Below are 20,378 nucleotides of genomic sequence, written 5' to 3' on the forward strand. Positions count from 1 at the left end.
AAGCTCAGCAGAGTGGAGAGCTTGCCTTAGTCATAAGCTACTGTAGCAAAAGCAAGATCTGAGCCCACGTTTCTTTACTTTAATAACTTCATTGAGTTTTTTGACTAAATTCTTTAAGGCATTAGGCATTTACTACTGTAGTTTCTTCCTTATGAAGCATTCTGATCATGTGACTTTCCCATCTCAGAAATAATCTGGGCCTGAGTCTTCTGTGGAATAGGTCCTTTAATCAGTGTAAATTAGTACAACTTTTCTGAAAGGCAAACTTGAAGAGCCTTTAAAATTTCATACCTTTTGACCCAAAAATTCTATTTCTAGGAATTTATACTAAGGAAATAAATAGAAACATACACATTCATGTATAAGGGCACTCACCCTGGTACTATTTATAATAGCTAAAAATTGAGATGATTTTTAGGGTTGGAATGTTTAGTACGGGGCTGGATTATATAGCTAATAATATGATATGTACCTGTAAAATACAGCATATATATATATTTAACTTGATATTCTTATACAGTATAGATCCATTAGAATATATGTCACCTGTTACAGTGTTTTTCATTCCTTTAATAAATATTTATTGAGCACTAATTCAGTATGTGTTAGGCACCATTTCAGAAGCTGGGGACACAATAATAAATAAGCTAGACCAAGATCTCATCCTTCAGTATATCTCATAATTATGTAACGTTATGTTGAACACTAGTACCCAGAGAACTCTTACTTTTTCATCAGTATAGCTCTTTGGACACCCAATGTCCCATGTTATTGTTTGTGTTTTATCCACTAAGTTATGTAAACTTCTTTAGAGTGGAGACCGTGTCTCTTTCATGGCTGTGCTCTCTTTTCCTTACCTGTAATGTGAGCTTGGTGTTTATTGAGTTGGACAGTGTTATTTCTTGGTCGTTGGAGAAATGAGACATATCAAATAGTAAATGGACTTCTTTGCACACAATTTACAAAATCCATTGTGAAGATATCTTTGTATAGGAGTTTATTATCTGTGACATTAAAAACATTATTACCATTTAAATAATTCCATTAAATGAAGTGATTTTACTTATTAATTTTGGTCATGTTCACCAGTGGGAGTGCTGATTGATGTATGAACAGATTGAATGTGATGCTATTCCTTAATTCATGTTATTTAGCAGGGCTTCCCAACATCCAGAATACTTAATTTGTGAGTTTATTTGATTTTTTTTTTTTTTTTTAACCACCCTCTTCTTTGTTATTTCACAGGCTTTCAAGGCGGGCTGCAAAGCTCCTCATGCTATGATATCTTCTTGTGGAACAATCCCAGGAAATCCATATCCCAAAGGAAAACCTAGTCGCATAAATGGAATTTTCCCAGTAAGTATACTTTTGTGGCTATATATGAAACTTCTTCATATGAAATTGAGCATAGTTAATGATATTTAAAGAAAATGCCAGTTGATGATGCGTCTACAAAGGAAAGGGATTTTGCTATGTCAGCAACGTAATTCATAGATTCACTGCTGAATGAAAGTTCATACATAAGCTGTATTAAACTATTTGCGTAAAATGTACAGAAGAACAAGCCAAATGGAAAAGAGGATGATTTGGTTTTATTTTTCCAAGTATTTTAGACGCACTGATTTACATGTAGTAAAGGAGTATTTCTCAAATTCTCGGTATTCTGCAGTCAGTTTCACAGTTAAGTGTGTTTGGGAAACACAGAGTCTCCTTCCTGGAGAATCATGTTGCATAATAAAGGCTCTGAGAAGTCCTGTAAGAAAGACACTTGTTTTTGTATCACCCAGTGTTCCTCAGACTTCTTTGTGAAATAATTTTTTCATAGAATGGTATATATATATATTTTTAATATTTTTATTCATTGCAAGCGATTCCTGGTAGTTATTAATTTATTTAATTTATTTATTTTTGGCTGCATTGGGTCTTCGTTGCTGTGCGCGGGCTTTCTCTAGTTGCGGCAAGTGGGGGCTACTCTTCGTTGCGGTGCATGGGCTTCTCATTGCGGTGGCTTCTCTTGTTGCGGAGCACGGGCTCTAGGCGCGTGGCTTCCGTAGTTGTGGCTTGTGGGCTCTAGAGCACAGGCTCAGTAGTTGTGGCACGTGGGCTCAGTAGTTGTGGCTCACAGGCTCAGTAGTTGTGGCGCACGGGCCCAGTTGCTCCGCGGCATGTGGGATCTTCCCAGACCAGGGCTCGAACCCGTGTCCCCTGCATTGGCAGGCGGATTCTTAACCACTGCACCACCAGGGAAGCCCAGAATGGTATATTTTTATTGCAGTGTGACAAATAACCTTAAAACTTAGTGGATTGAGACAGTAAACATTTAGTATCTCATGCAGTTTCTATGTATCAGGAATCTAGGAAAGGCTTAGCTTGGTTCTGGCTCAGCGTTTCTCATGAGGCTGTAGTCACCTGACGGCTTGACTGAAACACAGGCCTAGCTTCCGAGGTGGCTCGCTTACATGCCTGGCAAATTAGTGTTGTTGTTGGCAGGGGGTCTTTGTTCCTTGCCGTAAGGACTTTTCCTTAGTGCTGCTTGAGTACCTCCTGACATGGCAGCCGACTTCCACCAGAGCAGATAGTCCTGGAGAAGGCCAGCGGCAGCTGTGTTTTCTCTTATCACTCAGACTTGGGAGTCAACGGCCATCATTTCTGGAGTATCCTATTTGTTATACAGGTCAGTCCTATTCATTTGGAGGGCTGCACAAGGGCAGTAGGAGCTGAGGGTCACTGGGGGCCACCTTGGAAGCTGGCTTCCATACTAGTATGTACCATTTAGAACACATGCTATCAGGGGGACACGTTGTAATAGGGTGTCAACTTATTTTGATCTGTTCATTATAGCAGTCTTGAATGAGGTCAGTATAAGCCATCACACTTACTGCTTATAGAAAACACCATTTCTTATTACCTATTTTCAACTGTAATACAAGAACTCTTTTTGATTCTTTGAGCGTTATACACTGTAACACTGGAGGTCTGTCTCTGGCTGTTCCTGTTGCGCAGAGAAAAAATTAGAACGTACTTTTTTTTTTTTAATAAAATTATTTATTTTTATTTATTTATTTTTGGCTGTGTTGGGTCTTCATTGCTGCACGCGGGCTTTCTCTAGTTGCGGCGAGCAGGGGCTACCCTTCGTTGCGGTGCACAGGCATCTCATTGTGGTGGCTTCTCTTTGCTGCGGAGCACGGGCTCTAGGCACGTGGGCTTCAGTAGTTGTGGCATGCGAGCTCAGTAGTTGTGGCTCGCGGGCTCTAGAGCGCAGGCTCAGTAGTCGTGGCTCATGGGCTTAGTTGCTCCGTGGTATGTGGGATCTTCCCAGACCAGGGCTCGAACCCGTGTCCCCTGCATTGGCAAGCAGATTCTTAACCATTGCACCACCAGGGAAGCCGAAAAAAATTAGAACATACTTTATCCTCTTCTGTCATCTCCATGTGTGTTGCGTGTTTCCTTCTACCTCTATACGTGTTATGAGGGTTCTGTGGCAGAGGAGGGTCGAGGACTTGGTCAGCATCAGGCAGCCAGGGCAGGATTGGGTTTGCAAGCCAAGGCCTTGATCTCCTACCAAGTTACGTCCTTTTCTGTGTAATACAGTGGACGTCTTGTTTTGTTCTGTTCTGTTTTTGCTTTTGGGTTTGTTTGGGTTTTTTTAAGTCTCAATTATCTTTCCTTTTTCTTTTTTTTAATAGGGGACCCCTTTGAAGAAAGATGGTGAAGAGTGTACCAACGAAGGCAAAGGAATAGCTGCACGAATTCTCGGACCGTCCAAACCAGTATGTTTAGAAAATAAATGATGGAACAAGTCTTAACTCTTACATTTAGTTTTCTGTCTATTCAAGGCATAAGTTTCATTTTTGTGTTGTGAAGCTTAAAGTATACTAGAAACTCTAGGAAAGTGAATGGCCTAGGGAAATACGTATAATTAGTTAACAGTGTTAAGGGCCCTATTGAGGTTTAAGATCTTATTTTACAGGTAGACCAGATGAACTGTTCTTACTTTCCTCTACAGCCACATCCAGCTGTCTGCTTGGAGATGTGGAGTGCGGAGAGTTCACTTTAACGAAGGTTGTGGTTTGGTGGCTGAATTAGCATTAGTGTTAGTGAAGTAAGAATGGAGCTAGGAGGTGGAGAGTATTTTCAAGGGAGTGATTAGAATGATTGATTGGAATATGAACTGAACAGGAGAAGGCAAGCCCGTGGGTTGAAGGATTGTTGGAGTTGACGTACTGGAGGCCTCCACACAGCCACTTTGCAGTCCTGCCTGCCCGCCTGACAAGAACTCCAGTGGCAGTTGTTTATAGCAAGGTAGTCACAGACCATAGTCCTTGTGCAGGACTAGTACATCATCCAGGGCTGCGGTTATGAGCACTAGAGAGAGTCCGGGTCCCTTACCGCCAGCGGAGCCCCTCTGCTGCAGGGGCGTGAGTGCCAGCCCCCTCGAGTGGGTGTGCATGCTCTAGCATCCTCTCTCTCTGTCTCTGTCTTTCTCTCTCTCTCTCTCTCTCTGTAGTTAAAAGTACAGCATGTGGCCTATCTTTGGATACCTCCGGTTCTCTGGAGATCAACCCTTTGAATGTTCCTTGTTACTTACATAAGTTCTATCAACTCTAAAATGAAAGATTTGTGGATTTCAAAAGGCAAAAAGACTAAGTTACTGAATTCATAATTCCAGTCTACGTTCTACTAGAGTTGTCAGAACGCCAGATGCTAAAGGAAGTAGTGCTTTTTTCTTCCAAAAGGAGAAAAGAGGGTAAGAATGATAAGATGAATTCTCAGGAGGATGTTGGAAGTTGTTGAGTAGCTGTGCCATAGGAGGAGATAGGAATTCTCGGATTAATTTAGACTGGGTCAGAGAAGAATCTGCTGTTCAGGATAAGGTTTGGCCCTTCGTTGGAGACGATTTACAACTGAAATAAAAAAATAAACACCTCCACAGCAGTCTTTGGCAGGATCTATCTTTGGAATTTAATAGGAACCACATTTATTAAAGCCATTTTCCTCATTTGTACCATGTATTAGTGCAGTGGCATTTGATATGCTGGGGCATTTTTGGCCTCTTAGGCCTAAATGTTTTGAAAGACAAGTTGTAGTTTGTTTTGCCAGGAGACGGCTCACTTGATTTTCTCCTAACTGCTGTTCTTTCCCCCTCATTTAGCCTCCTTCAACATACAATCCACATAAACCCGTCCCTTATCCGATACCTCCATGCCGGCCACATGCAACTATTGCACCAAGTAAGGCGCTCTTTCAGATTTTACTTTTTTTTCTTTTTGCTCTTTATTTATTAAGTTGAAAGTAAATGTTGATACATGTACTTGCAAATCTGGAGCACTTATGAAATATGCTGTCATGAGCTTTATTTTGCCATGTGTCTTGGTCTACAACAATGCAGAAGACGGTTTATTTAGGATATTTTCCTTTTGATAAATTAATTGTATATTACTTCTCATCATTAATTACTTTTATGGGTTTTTGCTTATGGGTAAATCATCTTGAATCCCTTTTTGATAGTTGGTATTCAAAGGCATCATTAATGCATTTAACTTAAAAAGGCCGAGTGTGTGTGCTTGACAGAAAAGGCAGATAATTTAAATCTGGCCGGTTCTACCCACCATGCCCTTCAGTGAGTTATGTCTGGAGCGAGCCTGCAGTGGGAAATAGAAGTCTCTGGTTGTCTCATTTGATCTCACTTTTCACTCAACCGTAGACCCAAACCTCTGTGTAAAATGCAACTGTACTACATAACAGTTTTAGAAATGAATTAGATAGCTGCGTCAATACAGTTTGAACTCAGAATGATGCTAAATTTTATATATTTTTTTCTATCATATTTTTATTTTAGGTGCTTATAACAATGCAGGGCTGGTACCACTAGCCAATGTCATAGCTCCAGGTGTGCCCCCTCCACCTCCATATACTCCTAATCCAGTAGCAGCAGGTAAAATCATGTTGTTACGGGGTATTAAAAGTCAATAGCTTGTACGTGGTACACTTGGAGGGGGCGGTTGTGGGATGTGGTGGTGTCCTAACAGGGAGCACAGCCCCGGAGCATGATGATGGATCTGAGTGCGACATACAGGTTCCACTAGAGCAGCCGTGGCCCACATGTGTGAACACGAGCAGGTTGTAGAAACAAGAACCATTCTTCGTGAGCACGAAGCTGACAGGCTGTGGAAAAGCATCGCCGACTTAACGCGTGTCGCCATTTGGGCACATTCTGTCTGCCGCGGGGAGGAAAGGCTTCTAAGAAGGTGCTCAGAGGGCTGAACCTCCCCAGCATATTCCAGTTCAGCCTTTTTCTTTGGGCCCATTGGGAATTCAGGATATGAAGTGTAAATATTTCTCTCTATCTTGTCAAATTGTTTTCCAAAAAGACTGCGCCTGTTTATACCTGCCAGTGAGGGTATGTGAGCATAGGGTTTCTTCACACCCTTTCAAAATGGGATATTATCAGTTTGGGGCTTTTTTTTTTTTCTTTTGCCAATCTGATAAGGCTGATTTAGCTGCTTTCTCCTTTTGTCTGTCTTTTACAGAAGTTTAATTTTTATTTCGATCAGTTACTGTTTATTTGATTCTCCTGAATTTTATGTCTTGTTTAGGAAACCCTTTCCCATTTCAACATTGTGACATCTACATTCTCTAATTACTGTTGTAGTGATTCTTTTTAAATGTAGAGCTTTTCATTCACTTGCCATTTATTTCTGTGTATGTGTAGGGTAAGGATAGAACTTAAAGTAAGTTCTGTCTTGATTTAATTCTGCCCTTCCCAGAGACTCAAAGTTACTTTCTAGTGTTTAGTAACTTCTTTTTTTCTAGCCAGAGTGGCTCCGCTGTTTGCAGCTGAGTACTCTGACTAAAGTTGCAAAACATTTTTTCCAAAATTTGTCATTTTATTTCTTGCCCTTGTTTATGGTACTTCTTGCCCTTAGAGTTTTACATTTTTGCATAGACAGATAGAGGCTACGAAAGAAAAGCTGGAACCAAGTTGCCTTAGTTTAGAAATTCTTAACCCTAGGTAGTCCAGGTAATTTAGGCCTTGTAAGATTCCTACTCCCTCTGGAATTTATTTTCACATAGGGGTGAAATATAGGTTCATCTTAATTTTTTTTGCAGATGGTAGTCAGTCCATTCATGCCAGCAGTCTTTATTAACGAATCTGTTTTCCCTGGTGATTTGAAATAATACATTTGTCTTAAGTTTTCATTTACACACATGGCTCTATTCTGGGTTCCTTATTCTGTTCCAATCTAGTGACTTTATGTTGTGATGATACCATATTGATTTGATTAGCAGATTTATAGTATATTCTGACATCTGATAAGGCTAGCTTTCTCTCACTATATTTTCATACTTTTCTTATCCATTTTTGGAAATTGATTCTTCCATCTGAACTTTAAGGTCATTTTATGCAGTTAAAAAGAGTTGAATTTATGTATTTATAGTTACATAGTAATCTGGGGATACTTGACATTTTTACGATATTAAGTTTTACCGTTCAGTCATATGTATGTCTTTAAATCCTGTCAAATGGTAGTGTTTTTCCCCCAGGCCTTGTAAGAGGTTTTTTTTGTTTTTGCTTTTTAATTGAGTTATAGTTGATTTACAATGTTGTGTTAATTTTTGCTTCTTTCAAGAAGATTTTGTAGTTTTCTTCATACAGGTTCTTTGCCTTAGGTTTGTGTCTCGGGATTTTAGAGGGTTTGTTTTTGTTTGTTTGTTTTTGTTTTTTGTTACAATTATAAATGGATATTTCATTTCTAGGTACTTACTACTGATTCCCTATTATAGTTTTTTTTTCCTTGAAAGTCTCTTGAATTTTCTGGGTATAAAATGTCAGCTGACTTACACTTTACTATTATTTTTTTCCCTCCGGCCTTATTGGGTATTGACCCTTATTGGGTCCTCACTCCTTTTCGTTTTCATTTTTCAAAAGTGTTTTGCCTGTATATTTTCAAATTTCTGTTTTTTAGGGTTTTGTTTATTTGGTTTTGTTTGTTTAGTTGTTTTGTAAATTATATATGGCTGGAATCTGAGTTTTTAAACCAGTGGGGAAGAGACTTAATAGGAATTTCTGATAATCATAAAAATTACATATTTGTTCTTAGTCCTTCCATTTTATTTTTGTACTCATTATTATTCTTTTATCCTAGTTTTTTATTTTCTTTATTTTTGTTTACTTGGATTAAATTGCTTTTTCATTTTTTTAACAACTTTTGTTTCCTTGCCCCTACCCAAGCTTAGAATTTCTCTTTAATATCACTAGTGATTGCCTTCATATTCTTAATGGTTGTCAGTGTACAGAAATTAAAAACAGCTGTCCTGCATTCCACCATTGACTTCCTTACTCCCTCTCCTTTTTCATCAATTTGTGTATTTTGATGGACTACTATAACATTTTTCTTTCTGTGCCTCTGAACTCATGGCTTCTTAACTGTTTCTTCTATGATGCCCTGTCCTCATACACTCATTCTAATTTTCATCTAGTAGAAAATTTCTCTAAGTAGCTTTTTCAAAAAGGGTGCATGTGTAGGGTTGTAGATGAGAAACCCAATTCCCATTTTCTTTTCTTTATTAGAACCGTAGTCTCTTTCTATAAGCTTACAAAGAAAATATTCCTTATCTTCAGAGTTCATAAATGTCTTTAATCTTGGAGTTCAGATATTTCGCCAGGATGTCTAGGTGTGGATCTTATCGTTGATCTTTCCTGGAACTCTTTAAGCCCTGTGGATATGAAAACTCAAGTCTTTAAAGCTTAGGAAAATTTTGTTCTTATATTTCTTTAATTAATGCTTTTTCATCTGTTCTTTTTTTTCTCCTAATACTCTTCTTTTGCACTGTATTTATTTTAAGTCTCTCAGCTATTCATTTATGATACCCTATTTTTTTTGTATTTTTGCCATTTTAAATAGAATTTTTGTTTATTTTCAACTAAGTAATTTGGCTTTCAGCAATGTTATTTCTAATCTTCATCATTCTTTGCATTTATTAATTTGGAGTTAGATTTTTATATCTAAAGTCTTCACCTTCTCTGCTTGCAGTATTTTCTTGCAGTATTTTGTGTATATATGTTCTTAATCTGCATTACAGGATTTTAAAGTTCTTTTTCTTTCTTTCATGGACTCTCCATTGATAGACACCATCTGTTCAGTCGTTTATTTATACTAAGTCCCTTAAACAAGCTGTGATCGTTTTTGCTCACCATGTCAGGGCTTGTGGGTTGCCTTTGCACCTTATGCCTGTCACACTGTTGGTTTCTTGGGCAGTTATTGTCAAGCCATGCGAGGTCATTTTTTTCCATTGGTATCTTTGACCTGTTCGGTTAGACAGGTCCTTTCCCATGGGGGTGGGGAGGTGTGTGCTTTAGGTTGTCGGTCTCACAGGGTTCAAGTCAGCCTCAACTAGGGTAGTTCTCCCTGAGCCCTCCTAGCATAGGGTCTTTTCTGGAACTGAGTACAGCAAGTAGGCAGAGCCACTTTCTTTCAGTTTGCTTTGTGATCCACGTGGCTCGTGAGATTGGCTCCTCGGACGGCAGTAGATTCTGCCCTCAGCGTCCACCTTCCACTTCCCGGTCTCCTCCCTGTTGTAGGCACTGGTGCCCAGCAGTGACTGTCGGCCTAGCCAGTGACACTGGCTCCTCACTGCCCTCTTGCTGCACTTTCTCCTAGTTGGCACACTCAGGCCATCATCTTTCCCAAAAGCTTTCTTAAATATATCTATAAAATAACAATGTTTGCTTAAAGCCTTGTAAGTTAAGGAGAAATGGTGGGAATCAGTTGCTCATAATCCTAGCAATCTTCATATAGTTACTACTATGATTTTTGTTTATTTCCTTTCTTTCTCTATAGGCATATATTGTTTTTCCTAACACAGTATACATACATATCCTGGATTTTTCTTTTTTTGACCCTAGTCTCTGATTATTATGGTGGTGAATAATTTGTTTAAAGCTTGAAATCAACTTTTATTTATTTATTTATTTTCACATAGAGAATGAAGACCTTTCCAATCAGTCAAAACCTACACAGAATCCAGGTAAGTACCAAATTTGATCCAGAGATAACTGATGTCTGTCCTGGCTCCCTGCTCTGTTATGCACTGAGATCAGTTTGAGTTGAGTGTATTTGTAATCTTTATGCTTTAGGGAAAGTTCCTGGTTAAAAAATTTAATCGATACTTGCTGAAAGTGGCTTAATAGCGGTACATTTTATACATACAACATGAAATGCACATACCAACTGGATTTAAAAATAACCATATGCCTTTGTATCCTGTTTGTAAAACTTTCAAGCAATCAAAGTGCTAGGTGGCATTATATCTGCATTCACTTTATATTATGTGATATTTGAAGCCTCATTTTTTTAAATATATAAACAATTTCTTTTTGATAAAAACCCTTTTTGACAAATGCTACGTCAGATATATCTTTTAGACTTGATTATTTCAATAAGTATTTGGGGTAGTGTAATTTAACGTAAGAAAAGAAGAAAGAATTTAATTTAAGAAAAGAAGACAGGGCACCAGAGCAGAAAGTGGAATTGGAAGAGGAAGGTGAGACGTGGTCCATGGCGCCTGCAGGTGGCAGCAGCGCTGTAACAGTTCATTCTCCCCCTAGTTGAAGATGTGCGTGGTCAGGAAAGAGATGCCTTCTGGTGTGAGACAAACCCTGGACCAGTTCTTGTGTAGCAGAGTAGCGCATGAATCTAATCGTTGTGGTGCACGGTTAGGAGTCTCGGTGGGAGAATTCCATTCCCTAAGAATGTGCCACAACAGTGCTTTTTAGCTGGTAGATTCTAAGGAGGTAGCGTAGCAGGGTGGCAAGGACACCGAGATGTCAGGACATGTAGTTTTTGATCCTGGCTCTGGTACCACCCAGCTTTGTAACCTTGAGCAGCTTATTTAGCGTCTATGAAAAAGAGATTAAGGAAACTTCAGCCTTTATGCTCAGCTTCATTAAAAGATTTGTTTCTGGAGCTTCCCTGGTGGCGCAGTGGTTGAGAATCTGCCTGCCAATGCAGGGGACACGGGTTCGAGCCCTGGTCTGGGAAGATCCCACATGCCGTGGAGCGGCTGGGCCCGTGAGCCACAATTACTGAGCCTGCGTGTCTGCAGTCTGTGCTCTGCAATGAGAGGCCGTGATAATGAGAGGCCCGCGCACCGCGATGAAGAGTGGCCCCCACTTGCCGCAACTAGAGAAAGCCCTCGCACAGAAACGAAGACCCAATACAGCCATAAATAAATAAATAATTAATTAAAAAAAAAAAAAAGATTTGTTTCTGAGGAGAAGCAGCAGATCAAGTGTCAGAAGTTATTCCTTTGTCCTTCCTTTGTTAGGAATAGCACACTTTGTTTTCCTTCGCTATGTTAGGTTAGCATGGTTAAGGTTTTTTTTTTTCGTTTTTGAACCATATTAAGAAACAAAAATAAATACAAACTAGTATAATGCTTAAGAACGAGGGTCTCATAGACGTGGGTTCAGATCTTGGTTCTCCCACTTCATAGCTGCATGACCTTTTTCATCATCATCATCATCATTACTGTGCTAAGGTCTCACTTAATAAGATCTACCCTCTTAACAAATTGTTAAGTACACAATACAGTATTGTTAACTGTAGGCACAATGTTGTACAGCTGATCTCTAGAACTTATTCATCTCGCATAACTGAAACTTTATATCCTTTGAACACCACTTAATAGCTGCATGATCTTTTAACAGGTTGCTTAATCACATCAAGGCTGAGATTGCCCATCTGTAAAATGGAGGTGTTAGTGCCTATCTCGGGGGGTTATGTGAGGACAAATGAAATGATGAGTGTAAAGTACTTAGCACAGGACCTAACACATAGTGTTTTATGGTTAACAACCAAATTAGATGACAGGAAAGTGATATTTCTCCTGGTATGGTTCTCAGGGGTTCATTTTTGTTGTGTTCCATTGTAACTGCAGGCACTGTGATTAATACTACATCGCTTTTGTGTTATTATATGAAAAGATCTCCAACAGAGGCTGCTATAAAGAACACTCTGGGACAGCTTGGTTTTACCTTGCCATCTGTCATTAACTACATGGTCCTCAGCATGAAGTTAATAAGTAAGACAGTGAATTCTCAAATGCTTCCCAACCAAATGTTTCCCAACCAATGTTAACCTAAATAATTTTTTGATACATTATTTACATACACAAAACTGGGCATATATTCCTTGTGCTTCTAATTCTTGTAAAACAATTTGAATACAAAGATACAAGTCCATTTTCATATATACTCTAAATTGATAGCTATCTTTGATACTAAATTAACTGCTTATGACATGACTATGGTATGAACTACAGATCTTTTGAGTTTGACATTTATATATTTATATATTACTATTTGTCAATTCTCCTATCATATTTATTTTCTAAAACAGCTGTAAAATTTGTTCAGCCCAAGGCGGCACCCTTTGGCCGTCACTTAGTACAAATGAATCATGTAGATGCGGGTTTCCTCTGTTCTTTCCCTATGGTCCCTTCTCCACCCGCGATTAACACAGTGCACTGCTTCATTGACCATGTCAGCTTCCTTATGTCCAGAGTCTTTATTTTGCATAGATTTAAAAATTTAAGTCTTAGTCCATGAAAATGTCTTTCAGTTGATGATCCCTGGAAAAGGAATATTCTCTGTTTACAGCTGAACAGACTTCGATGTGAGTATAGCAGTATAGCATTCCATTTGGCACCAACAAGATCATCAGAGGCCAATGCTTTCATTAAACTGATTCAGGGAGGAAACCCAGATCATCCCCAAAATGCTTGTATGATTTGTAGAGTTTATCAGAATGAAAGTATTGTAGCAAACTCTAGAAGTCTTGAGAATAAGTCTTTGGGTGGGTTTGAGGACTGTAGTTGAGGTAATCATGATGTATCTAGTGCAGCAAGCACTTATTAAACACACAGATGCCATGCACTGGGCTAGGCGTGAAGACTCTAAAGATGAATTAGACAAGGCTTTTGCTGCTAAAGGAGCTCCTAGGACCAGACAAGTGAAGTTAGAGGTTAAAATATGTAGAGGAGTCAATATGAGAGAATGCTTCGGGGGAAAACTGGATAGACTGATAATCTGGAATATTAAGTTCAACTCACAGAGTGGCAACCAGGCATACTGGAGAGATGGCCTGAATCCTAGATGGCCTTGTATGCCTCTAAAAATGATGAAATGATGTCCTGAAAGCTCTTAAGAGAGGAAATGACTTGTATTATTACTCTAGACAAGTGGTTTGAGAGAATTAAAAGTACACCAACACTAATCACAATTAAATTCTTTGAATTTTTTAAAGAAAAAATGGGAGACTATGAAAGGAAAGTTTATTTGCTCACTTGTCAAGACTTCCTCACTGTGAATTGGAAGGCTGTTCTGAGCAGAGTCTAGAACTCAGCTGGATCTAACTGAGGCTCCCTGGTGAAAATCAGGGTGGTGGAATCCAGCAATGTAGACGTTGCAATAGCCTATTATACCTGTCATTGATTTTCTTTGACATGTGTTAAATATTACAAATTCTTTTGAGTTAAAAGTTGACATTTCAGCGTGATGGTAAATTCTTGCCTCTCTTTCTCCCGCCACAGCATTTTCTACCCCAGCGAGTCAGCTCTTTTCTCCTCATGGCTCTAACCCTTCAACACCCGCGGCAACTCCTGTTCCTGCTGCTTCCCCGGTCAAGGCAGTAAATCATCCGTCGGCGCCGGCCACTGCCGCCCTCTCTGGGGCGGACCTGCTGAACGCTGTCCTTCCTGTGCTCCCAGCGCAGGTCTCGGCTGTTCACGCACCTCAGCCGACGACGCCCAATCCAACAGTCATCAGAACCCTCTCCTTGCTGGCTGCACCGGTGACTTCTGTTCACAGCACCACGTCTGCTCCCGTTCCTTCTGTTTTTTCTGGCCTCGTTCCACTGCCAGGTCCTTCTGCCACCCCTACCCCAGCCCCTCAGGCCGCCTCTACACCTCGCGCCACCCCTGCTTCCAGCGAAACATTTGCTTCTACTTCTGTCCCTTTCACTAGCCTCCCCTTTGCTGCCACCTCTGCTGCCGCTTCTGCCAGCAGCCTCGATTCCTCCTCATTGTCCTCGGTTCTTGCTGGTCTCCCCTTGACCTTAACACCGGCCTCCCAAGGTGTGTCCAACCCGACTCCTTCCGTAATCGCCTGCGGTTCTGCTCCCACTGTTGCCTGTCCGCTGGGTGTGAATAATCCCCTTCTGTCTGCTTTAAAAGGCTTTCTGACATCAAATGATACCAGCCTGATCAACTCTGCCACGTTACCCTGCGCCGTTACTAGTGGGCTGGCTTCCCTCGCCTCCCTCGCTAACCAGAGCTCCGACTCTCCGGCGGCCGCCCCTAACAAGGGCTACGGCCCGCAGCGCGCCTCCACGCCGGGACTGGCCCTGTTCCCGGGCCTGCCGTCTCCGGCGGCCAACGCGGCTTCCACGCCGCCGGCTCTGCCTGCGCCCGCCGCCGCCGCCACCGCCGCCGCCGCCTCGGGGCCCGCGGGCTGCGGCTCCTCGGCCGCCCTGTTGCACGGCCCGCTCGCGAGTCACGCAGACGCGCCCGGTTCGTCGACGCCCGCCGCCAACAGCTTGACGGTGGTGATCAAGACCGAGCCCGCGAGCCCCACTCCCTCCGCCTTCAGGGGCCCGCCGCCCCCCGGCCCCGCTCCGGGCGCGCTGGGCCTGTCGGGGGCGCTGGGGCGGGCGTACACGGCGGCCTCGGTGCCCGTCAGTTTACCATCCTGCCTCGCCCCCGCGCTGCCCGGCCTCCCGGGCCTGAGCGCGCCCCCGAGCGGCTCGAGCCCCCTGCCCGCCCTCCCGCTGCCCGCGCACGGCTCCTCCGCGCCCATCGCCCCCGTCTTCAGCGCCCTGCCGCCTTTCACTTCGCTGAGCAGCGGCTTCGCCCAGGCTGCCCACCCGCCCCTCGGCGCCCCCGCCTCGTCCGCCCCCGCCTGCGCCCCCGGCCCCTCGGCGCCCGCCTCGGCGGCGGCCTTCCCACTCAGCCTGCCCGCCGCCGTGCCCTCGCTGTTCTCCGTGGCGCAGGGACCTCTGCCGGCCTCGGCTCCCTCCTACCCCGGCTTCTCCGTCTCCGGCGCCGCGGCCGCGCTGCCCTCGTTCCCGGGGCTGCAGCCGCCCGCCACCGGCGCCGCCACCGCCCCGTCGCCCGCTCCCGTCCTCCCCGGGTTCGCCTCGGCCTTTAGTTCCAGTTTCAACTCCGCTCTGGTTGCGCAAGCCGGGTAGGTGGATGGTCTGGAGGGGAAAGCATCCTTCACCTAACTCGTTCATGCTCTTGTTTTGAAGTCGTTCAAATGAAAATCGGCATCCAGTTGTTTGGTGGCGCGAAATTCTGTTTTTCTGGGTCGTCACTTAGGTGCTCGAAAAATGTTTTATGTTAAGATAAATATATAAAATAACAATGCCTGCTCAGATAATTTTAGGATTTGTATTTGATAATTTATCTTGATTTTGAAACAGCAAACATAAACACACTGAATTCAGAATAATACACTTTATAACGGAAAGTTTTATATCAGTGAGTGGCTGACTTTTATGGTTCCTTCCAACAGGGAACAGATTTTTTTTTTTAACATCTTAAGATAGTATTTGACAAATATAGACGCACTAGCTTTTATGTCTTATCTGCATTTTTTTTTAAATTTATTTATTTGACTGTATTGGGTCTTTGTTGCTGCACGCAGGCTTTCTCTAGTTGTGGTGAGCGGGGTCTACTCTTCGTTGCGGTGCACGGGCTTCTCATTGCGGTGGCTTCTCTTGTTGAGGAGCACGGGCTCTAGGCGCACGGGCTTCAGTAGTTGTGGCTCGCAGGCTCAGTAGTTGTGGCTCACGGGCTTAGTTGCGCTGAGGCGTGTGGGATCGTCCTGGACGAGGGCTCGAACCTGTGTCCCCTGCATTGGCAGGTGGATTCTTAACCACTGGGCCACCAGGGAAGTCCCCTTATTTGCGTTTTGACCTGTTCTTCTATCATTTTAGCTTATCATCTGGACTTCAAGCTGCAGGCAGTTCTGTTTTTCCAGGCCTCTTGTCCCTCCCCGGTATCCCCGGGTTTTCCCAGAATCCTTCACAATCATCCTTGCAGGAATTGCAGCATAATGCAGCCGCACAATCAGCATTGTTACAGCAGGTAAGTAGGCAGTGCCTGGTGGAAACAGAACGGTAACGTGTAACATAGCTTCTGTAGTGATAACTTTGCAATACAGATAAATAGTGATATTTCGGCACTGGCCAAAAAAATGGCACTTAGCAGAACATCTGGAGATTTGATGATTAATTTTCCCAGAATCTGCAAATTATTCTTGTTTTCCTTCAGAAGGGTAACAAAGGTGGTAGAATATCTTCATCTGTAACAATTGTTTTTCCTGCTTATAGGCTTTTAAATCTCAGTTTGGAGATTTTACAGATGGAATCTTTAGATGTGACAGTGAAATTTTAGCTGGTCTTCTACAGTTTAAGCTAAAATAATGGACCATTAAGGCGAATTTTCTCTAGAAAACCTGCTAATTTTTTTTAAAGGATATTAAACATTTTAAAGACATTTCTACGCACCTCTACATCTGAAGAAGTTTGAACGTTTCTTACAAATTTCAGGAGACTGAACAGACTTCCCTTGCCCCAACATTTTTTCTTTCTTTCCTGGTTTAAATATCTGTAGTGTGGGACAGGCCAAAGCAAGTACAGGCCTGGTTGAATTTGGCACTCTGCTAACCTGTGTGCTCATCTCTCCATCAGGTCCACTCAGCTTCAGCTCTGGAAAGCTACCCAGCTCAGCCAGATGGGTTTCCTAGTTATCCTTCAACACCAGGAACACCGTTTTCTTTGCAACCAAGCCTGTCCCAGAGTGGGTGGCAGTGAATACATTTAAATGCATCTTCTCCTCCAGAGCAACATCAGAATTGCCTGAGGACTGCAGTGAACGATCTGACAAGTGTGCAGTTGGCCAGAAGTCAGGAAATGAGGATGAGGATAGTCCTGGGGAAATTGGGATAAGAGCTGAAAAAACATGGTTGCATTTTTTTAAAAATGGTTTTAAGTATGAACATTCCCCTATGTAAATATGCTGACAATAAATTGTATGGAGAATAGTATTTTAAAAAGTATTTGGGGACTTTTCACCTCCCACCCAATGAAATTTTGAATCGTGTGTATGATCTATGTAAGAAGAATACTAAAGAGGAGGTTGAACTCTTTATAGCCGAATACAGCCTTAAATCTGCTTGTACAGCATCCACTGACAGAAGTAATAGTCGTGCCTCAGACTTACGGGTTGCATGTGGCCTTGGGGGAGTTACTACCCTTGGTATGCAAGAGTGGTTCCTGTTAGCGTCACTGGAACTCAGTGTCCGTACTCCATATGTATCCACAAAAGGGAACTTGAGACCCACCGTTATTTTTAACTTCTGACATTAATGATCACACATGTACTGCTGAATTTAACTCAGTGTATTTCAGGTAAGTGAAAATGGTGCTTAATATAGTCTTTAGAATGACTTTCAGGTGTTTTCAACTAAAAACATATATATCCAGAACTACTTTCTTACAGAAATACAAGTAAGGCTTGTGATAATTTGCCTTCAAAACTTATTTCTTAATCTCAGCAGTATCCAAATGAGTGAGGAACATTTGACTGACCCTTGGGCCACCTCTATTACTCATTGTACTCTGGAAGCTCTTGGTGAATGTTTACAATCATGGGATGTAGTATTTCTATTTGTACTTAGAATCACATGCTTACCTAGAATAATTATGTGACAACAGATAGAAAGACTTGCTCTGTTAGTAAATATGCAGTGTGTACTCTATTTAAGGTTCTGTGCTAGTATAACACGATTGAATGTCATTAAGTATAACAACTGCCACATTTGGGGGACAGGGCAGTAGGGAGAATGATTTCCAATCCTGTGATTAAAAGTATAAACCATAGAATCTACTGTAGTACATTTCATCATCTAGAAGTTTTACTTTTATAAAGACGGTGTCTAGAAGATGTTGCTAATGTATTTTCCTTCAACCTGGGGAAAAAACTTTTTAAGTATATTAATATTCCTGTATGGTTAGTTTTTAACAATTTTTTAAAATAAACCTTATGGATACGACATAGTTTATGTGTTTTATTCAATGCTTGGATAAGTGTTTTAAGTTTCTGTGCTGGAGCTAATATATAGAACATTTTTGTCTGAATTTAGTTGAAAGTCAGTATCTACTACTGATGCTCATTCCTTTAAATAATATCTCATGTGAAAGTTATATTATAACCAACACTTGACACAGACTATTTATGCCTTTAATTATCTTCAAACACAGAATATAACCTCATAGTTAATCTTACGCCACTTCTTAGAAGTTGTCATTTGTTCTTTCTTAGTCTACATTCATAAAACATTTTAAAGATTATATTGTATATTGTACATATATTGCTTATATATGTTGACCGTTCGTTTAGAAAAAGGTTATTGAATGAGTAATCTTTCTATAGTGCTGCTACTACAAGGTTTATTTCTACTGTTCTATAAACCCCTTCTCATCATAGCAAAAGAATGACATCCTGCTCATCTTGTAGATGTATTCCTGGCATCTTCCACATATTCAGCACTTAAAAATGAAGAGAGCATTTTTGGAGCACTTGCAGTCATTACTGGGGCCTGGTTTTATGTGTCTCACAACCCTATGAGATAAGTACTAGCAACCTAACTAACCAGATAAAGAAGCCAAGATGTAAGTCACAGTGAGTAAAGGGTAAGTTTGAACCAAGCGTTTACTACCAATACCAGGCTACTTGTACTACCAAGTGCTGTGAACACACATAGGAGGGAGGGGGGTGACCTTACTGCCTGAGGGAATCTAGAAAGATTTCTCAGTGACGTTCAAGTCTTAAAGGGTGAATAAGAATGAGCATACTTTATAAAGGCACAAAGTGTGACAGACTGTTGAAGTAAGATAGTCATACAACTGGATAGAGTTGAATGAAGTTTGTGGTTTGAATGAATCAAAAGCAAGGGAGGGACCTGATGGTGAATGACCTTGTAAGCCATGCTGAGGAGCAGGGCGTTGGCTCTATGGTCAACAGCTTGGAAATTTATTAGAAAGCACTTTGTAAAAATCAGGCTGCAGCATGCAGGTTGGATTAGAGATAGTAAACTGTATTATTACTGCAGAGATTCCAATATGCAGACGATGAGGATTGGCATTATGAAAAGGCAATAGAAATGTACCTCTCTGGCTTCTTTCCGTAAAGGCCTGTAGTCTACATAGAATTTGGAAACACATTCAATTCATATAATTGATTATCCTTAATTTTAAGCTTTACCACTTGATTTGCTAGATGGGTCTAGTCTGTGCATTTATAAAATATAGTTAGTGTCACCGAATTTTAGAAAAGACTTCACACCAAATCAGATTTAATGAGACTTTGTTGTTTTTAAAGGTGACACAATAGTAGTACACAATGTCTAATTTGGTTCAGTTAAAAGATGAAATATTGGACAATATCAGCAGGTAAGTTGGGGAGAATGATCAAAATTAACATCTCCGCAAGGTCCTAGTACTCAGGAGGGGCATTATGATAATGATAAGTTTTTAATTTAAATTTAAAATTTAATTTATGCCCAATAAAAGTTTATGGTAAGAGTTAAAAGTCATCAGTGTTTTTAACTCCTAATTGGTGAGGAGGGAAAAATGGAATAAGAAAAATCATCCAGAAAAAAAGCACAGAAAAGCGGAAGAGATAAGCACACAGTAAGATGTTAGTTAGCTCTACTTGCCTGTGTGTTAGTATCACAACAGTGTGAATGGAAAGGAAGCAGCAGCCTCAGATGGTTTTTCAGGCTAGTTTAGCTGAACAAACTCTCCCGAGAGAATAGAAAAAGACACTCCTCAACTCATTCCTAAAGACCATCATAATCTTGATACCAAAACTGAGGCAAGAATAGTATGAGAAAGAAAAAATGTAAGTCAACCTTATTCAAGAAAATAGTGGGACTTCCCTGGTGGCGCAGTGGTTAAGAATCTGCCTGCTAATTCAGGGGACACAGGTTTGAGCCCTGGTTGGGGAAGATCCCACATGTCGCAGAACAACTAAGCCCATGCGCCACAACTACTGAGCCTGCGCTCTAGAGCCCGCGAGGCACAACCGCTGAGCCCGCGTGCCACAACTACTGAAGCCCACACGCCTAGAGCCCGTGCTCCGCAACAAGAGAAGCCACTGCAATGAGAAGCCTGCGCACCTCAACGAAGAGTAGCCCCCGCTCGCCACAACTAGAGAAAGCCCACGCGCAGCAACGAAGACCCAACACAGCCAAAAATAATTAATTAATTAATCTTTAAAAATGTTAAGTTTAGAAAAAAAAAATAGTAAAA

General features: G+C 41.5%; 1 protein-coding gene across 5 annotated transcripts in view; it reads left to right on the forward strand.

Annotated features, from left to right (window-relative positions):
* The window catches only part of PROSER1 (proline and serine rich 1), a 28,239-nt gene extending 10,117 nt beyond the window's left edge, over positions 1-18,122 (forward strand). For 4 of the 5 annotated variants that reach the window (XM_057532743.1, XM_057532738.1, XM_057532740.1 and 1 more), the window contains 9 exons: positions 1,246-1,356; positions 3,687-3,770; positions 5,153-5,231; positions 5,840-5,935; positions 9,985-10,029; positions 12,624-12,677; positions 13,594-15,244; positions 15,999-16,149; positions 16,755-18,122. In XM_057532743.1, coding sequence (XP_057388726.1) covers positions 1,246-1,356; positions 3,687-3,770; positions 5,153-5,231; positions 5,840-5,935; positions 9,985-10,029; positions 12,624-12,677; positions 13,594-15,244; positions 15,999-16,149; positions 16,755-16,877 — 2,394 coding nt within the window. In that variant the 3' untranslated portion in view covers positions 16,878-18,122. The remainder of the gene's footprint in view (positions 1-1,245; positions 1,357-3,686; positions 3,771-5,152; positions 5,232-5,839; positions 5,936-9,984; positions 10,030-12,623; positions 12,678-13,593; positions 15,245-15,998; positions 16,150-16,754) is intronic. The other variant, XM_057532741.1, reaches the window with a different exon arrangement.
* Positions 18,123-20,378: the final 2,256 nt, after the last annotated feature.

This window comes from Balaenoptera acutorostrata, chromosome 18, assembly GCF_949987535.1.
Source record: "Balaenoptera acutorostrata chromosome 18, mBalAcu1.1, whole genome shotgun sequence".
NCBI classification, from domain to species: Eukaryota; Metazoa; Chordata; class Mammalia; order Artiodactyla; family Balaenopteridae; genus Balaenoptera; species Balaenoptera acutorostrata.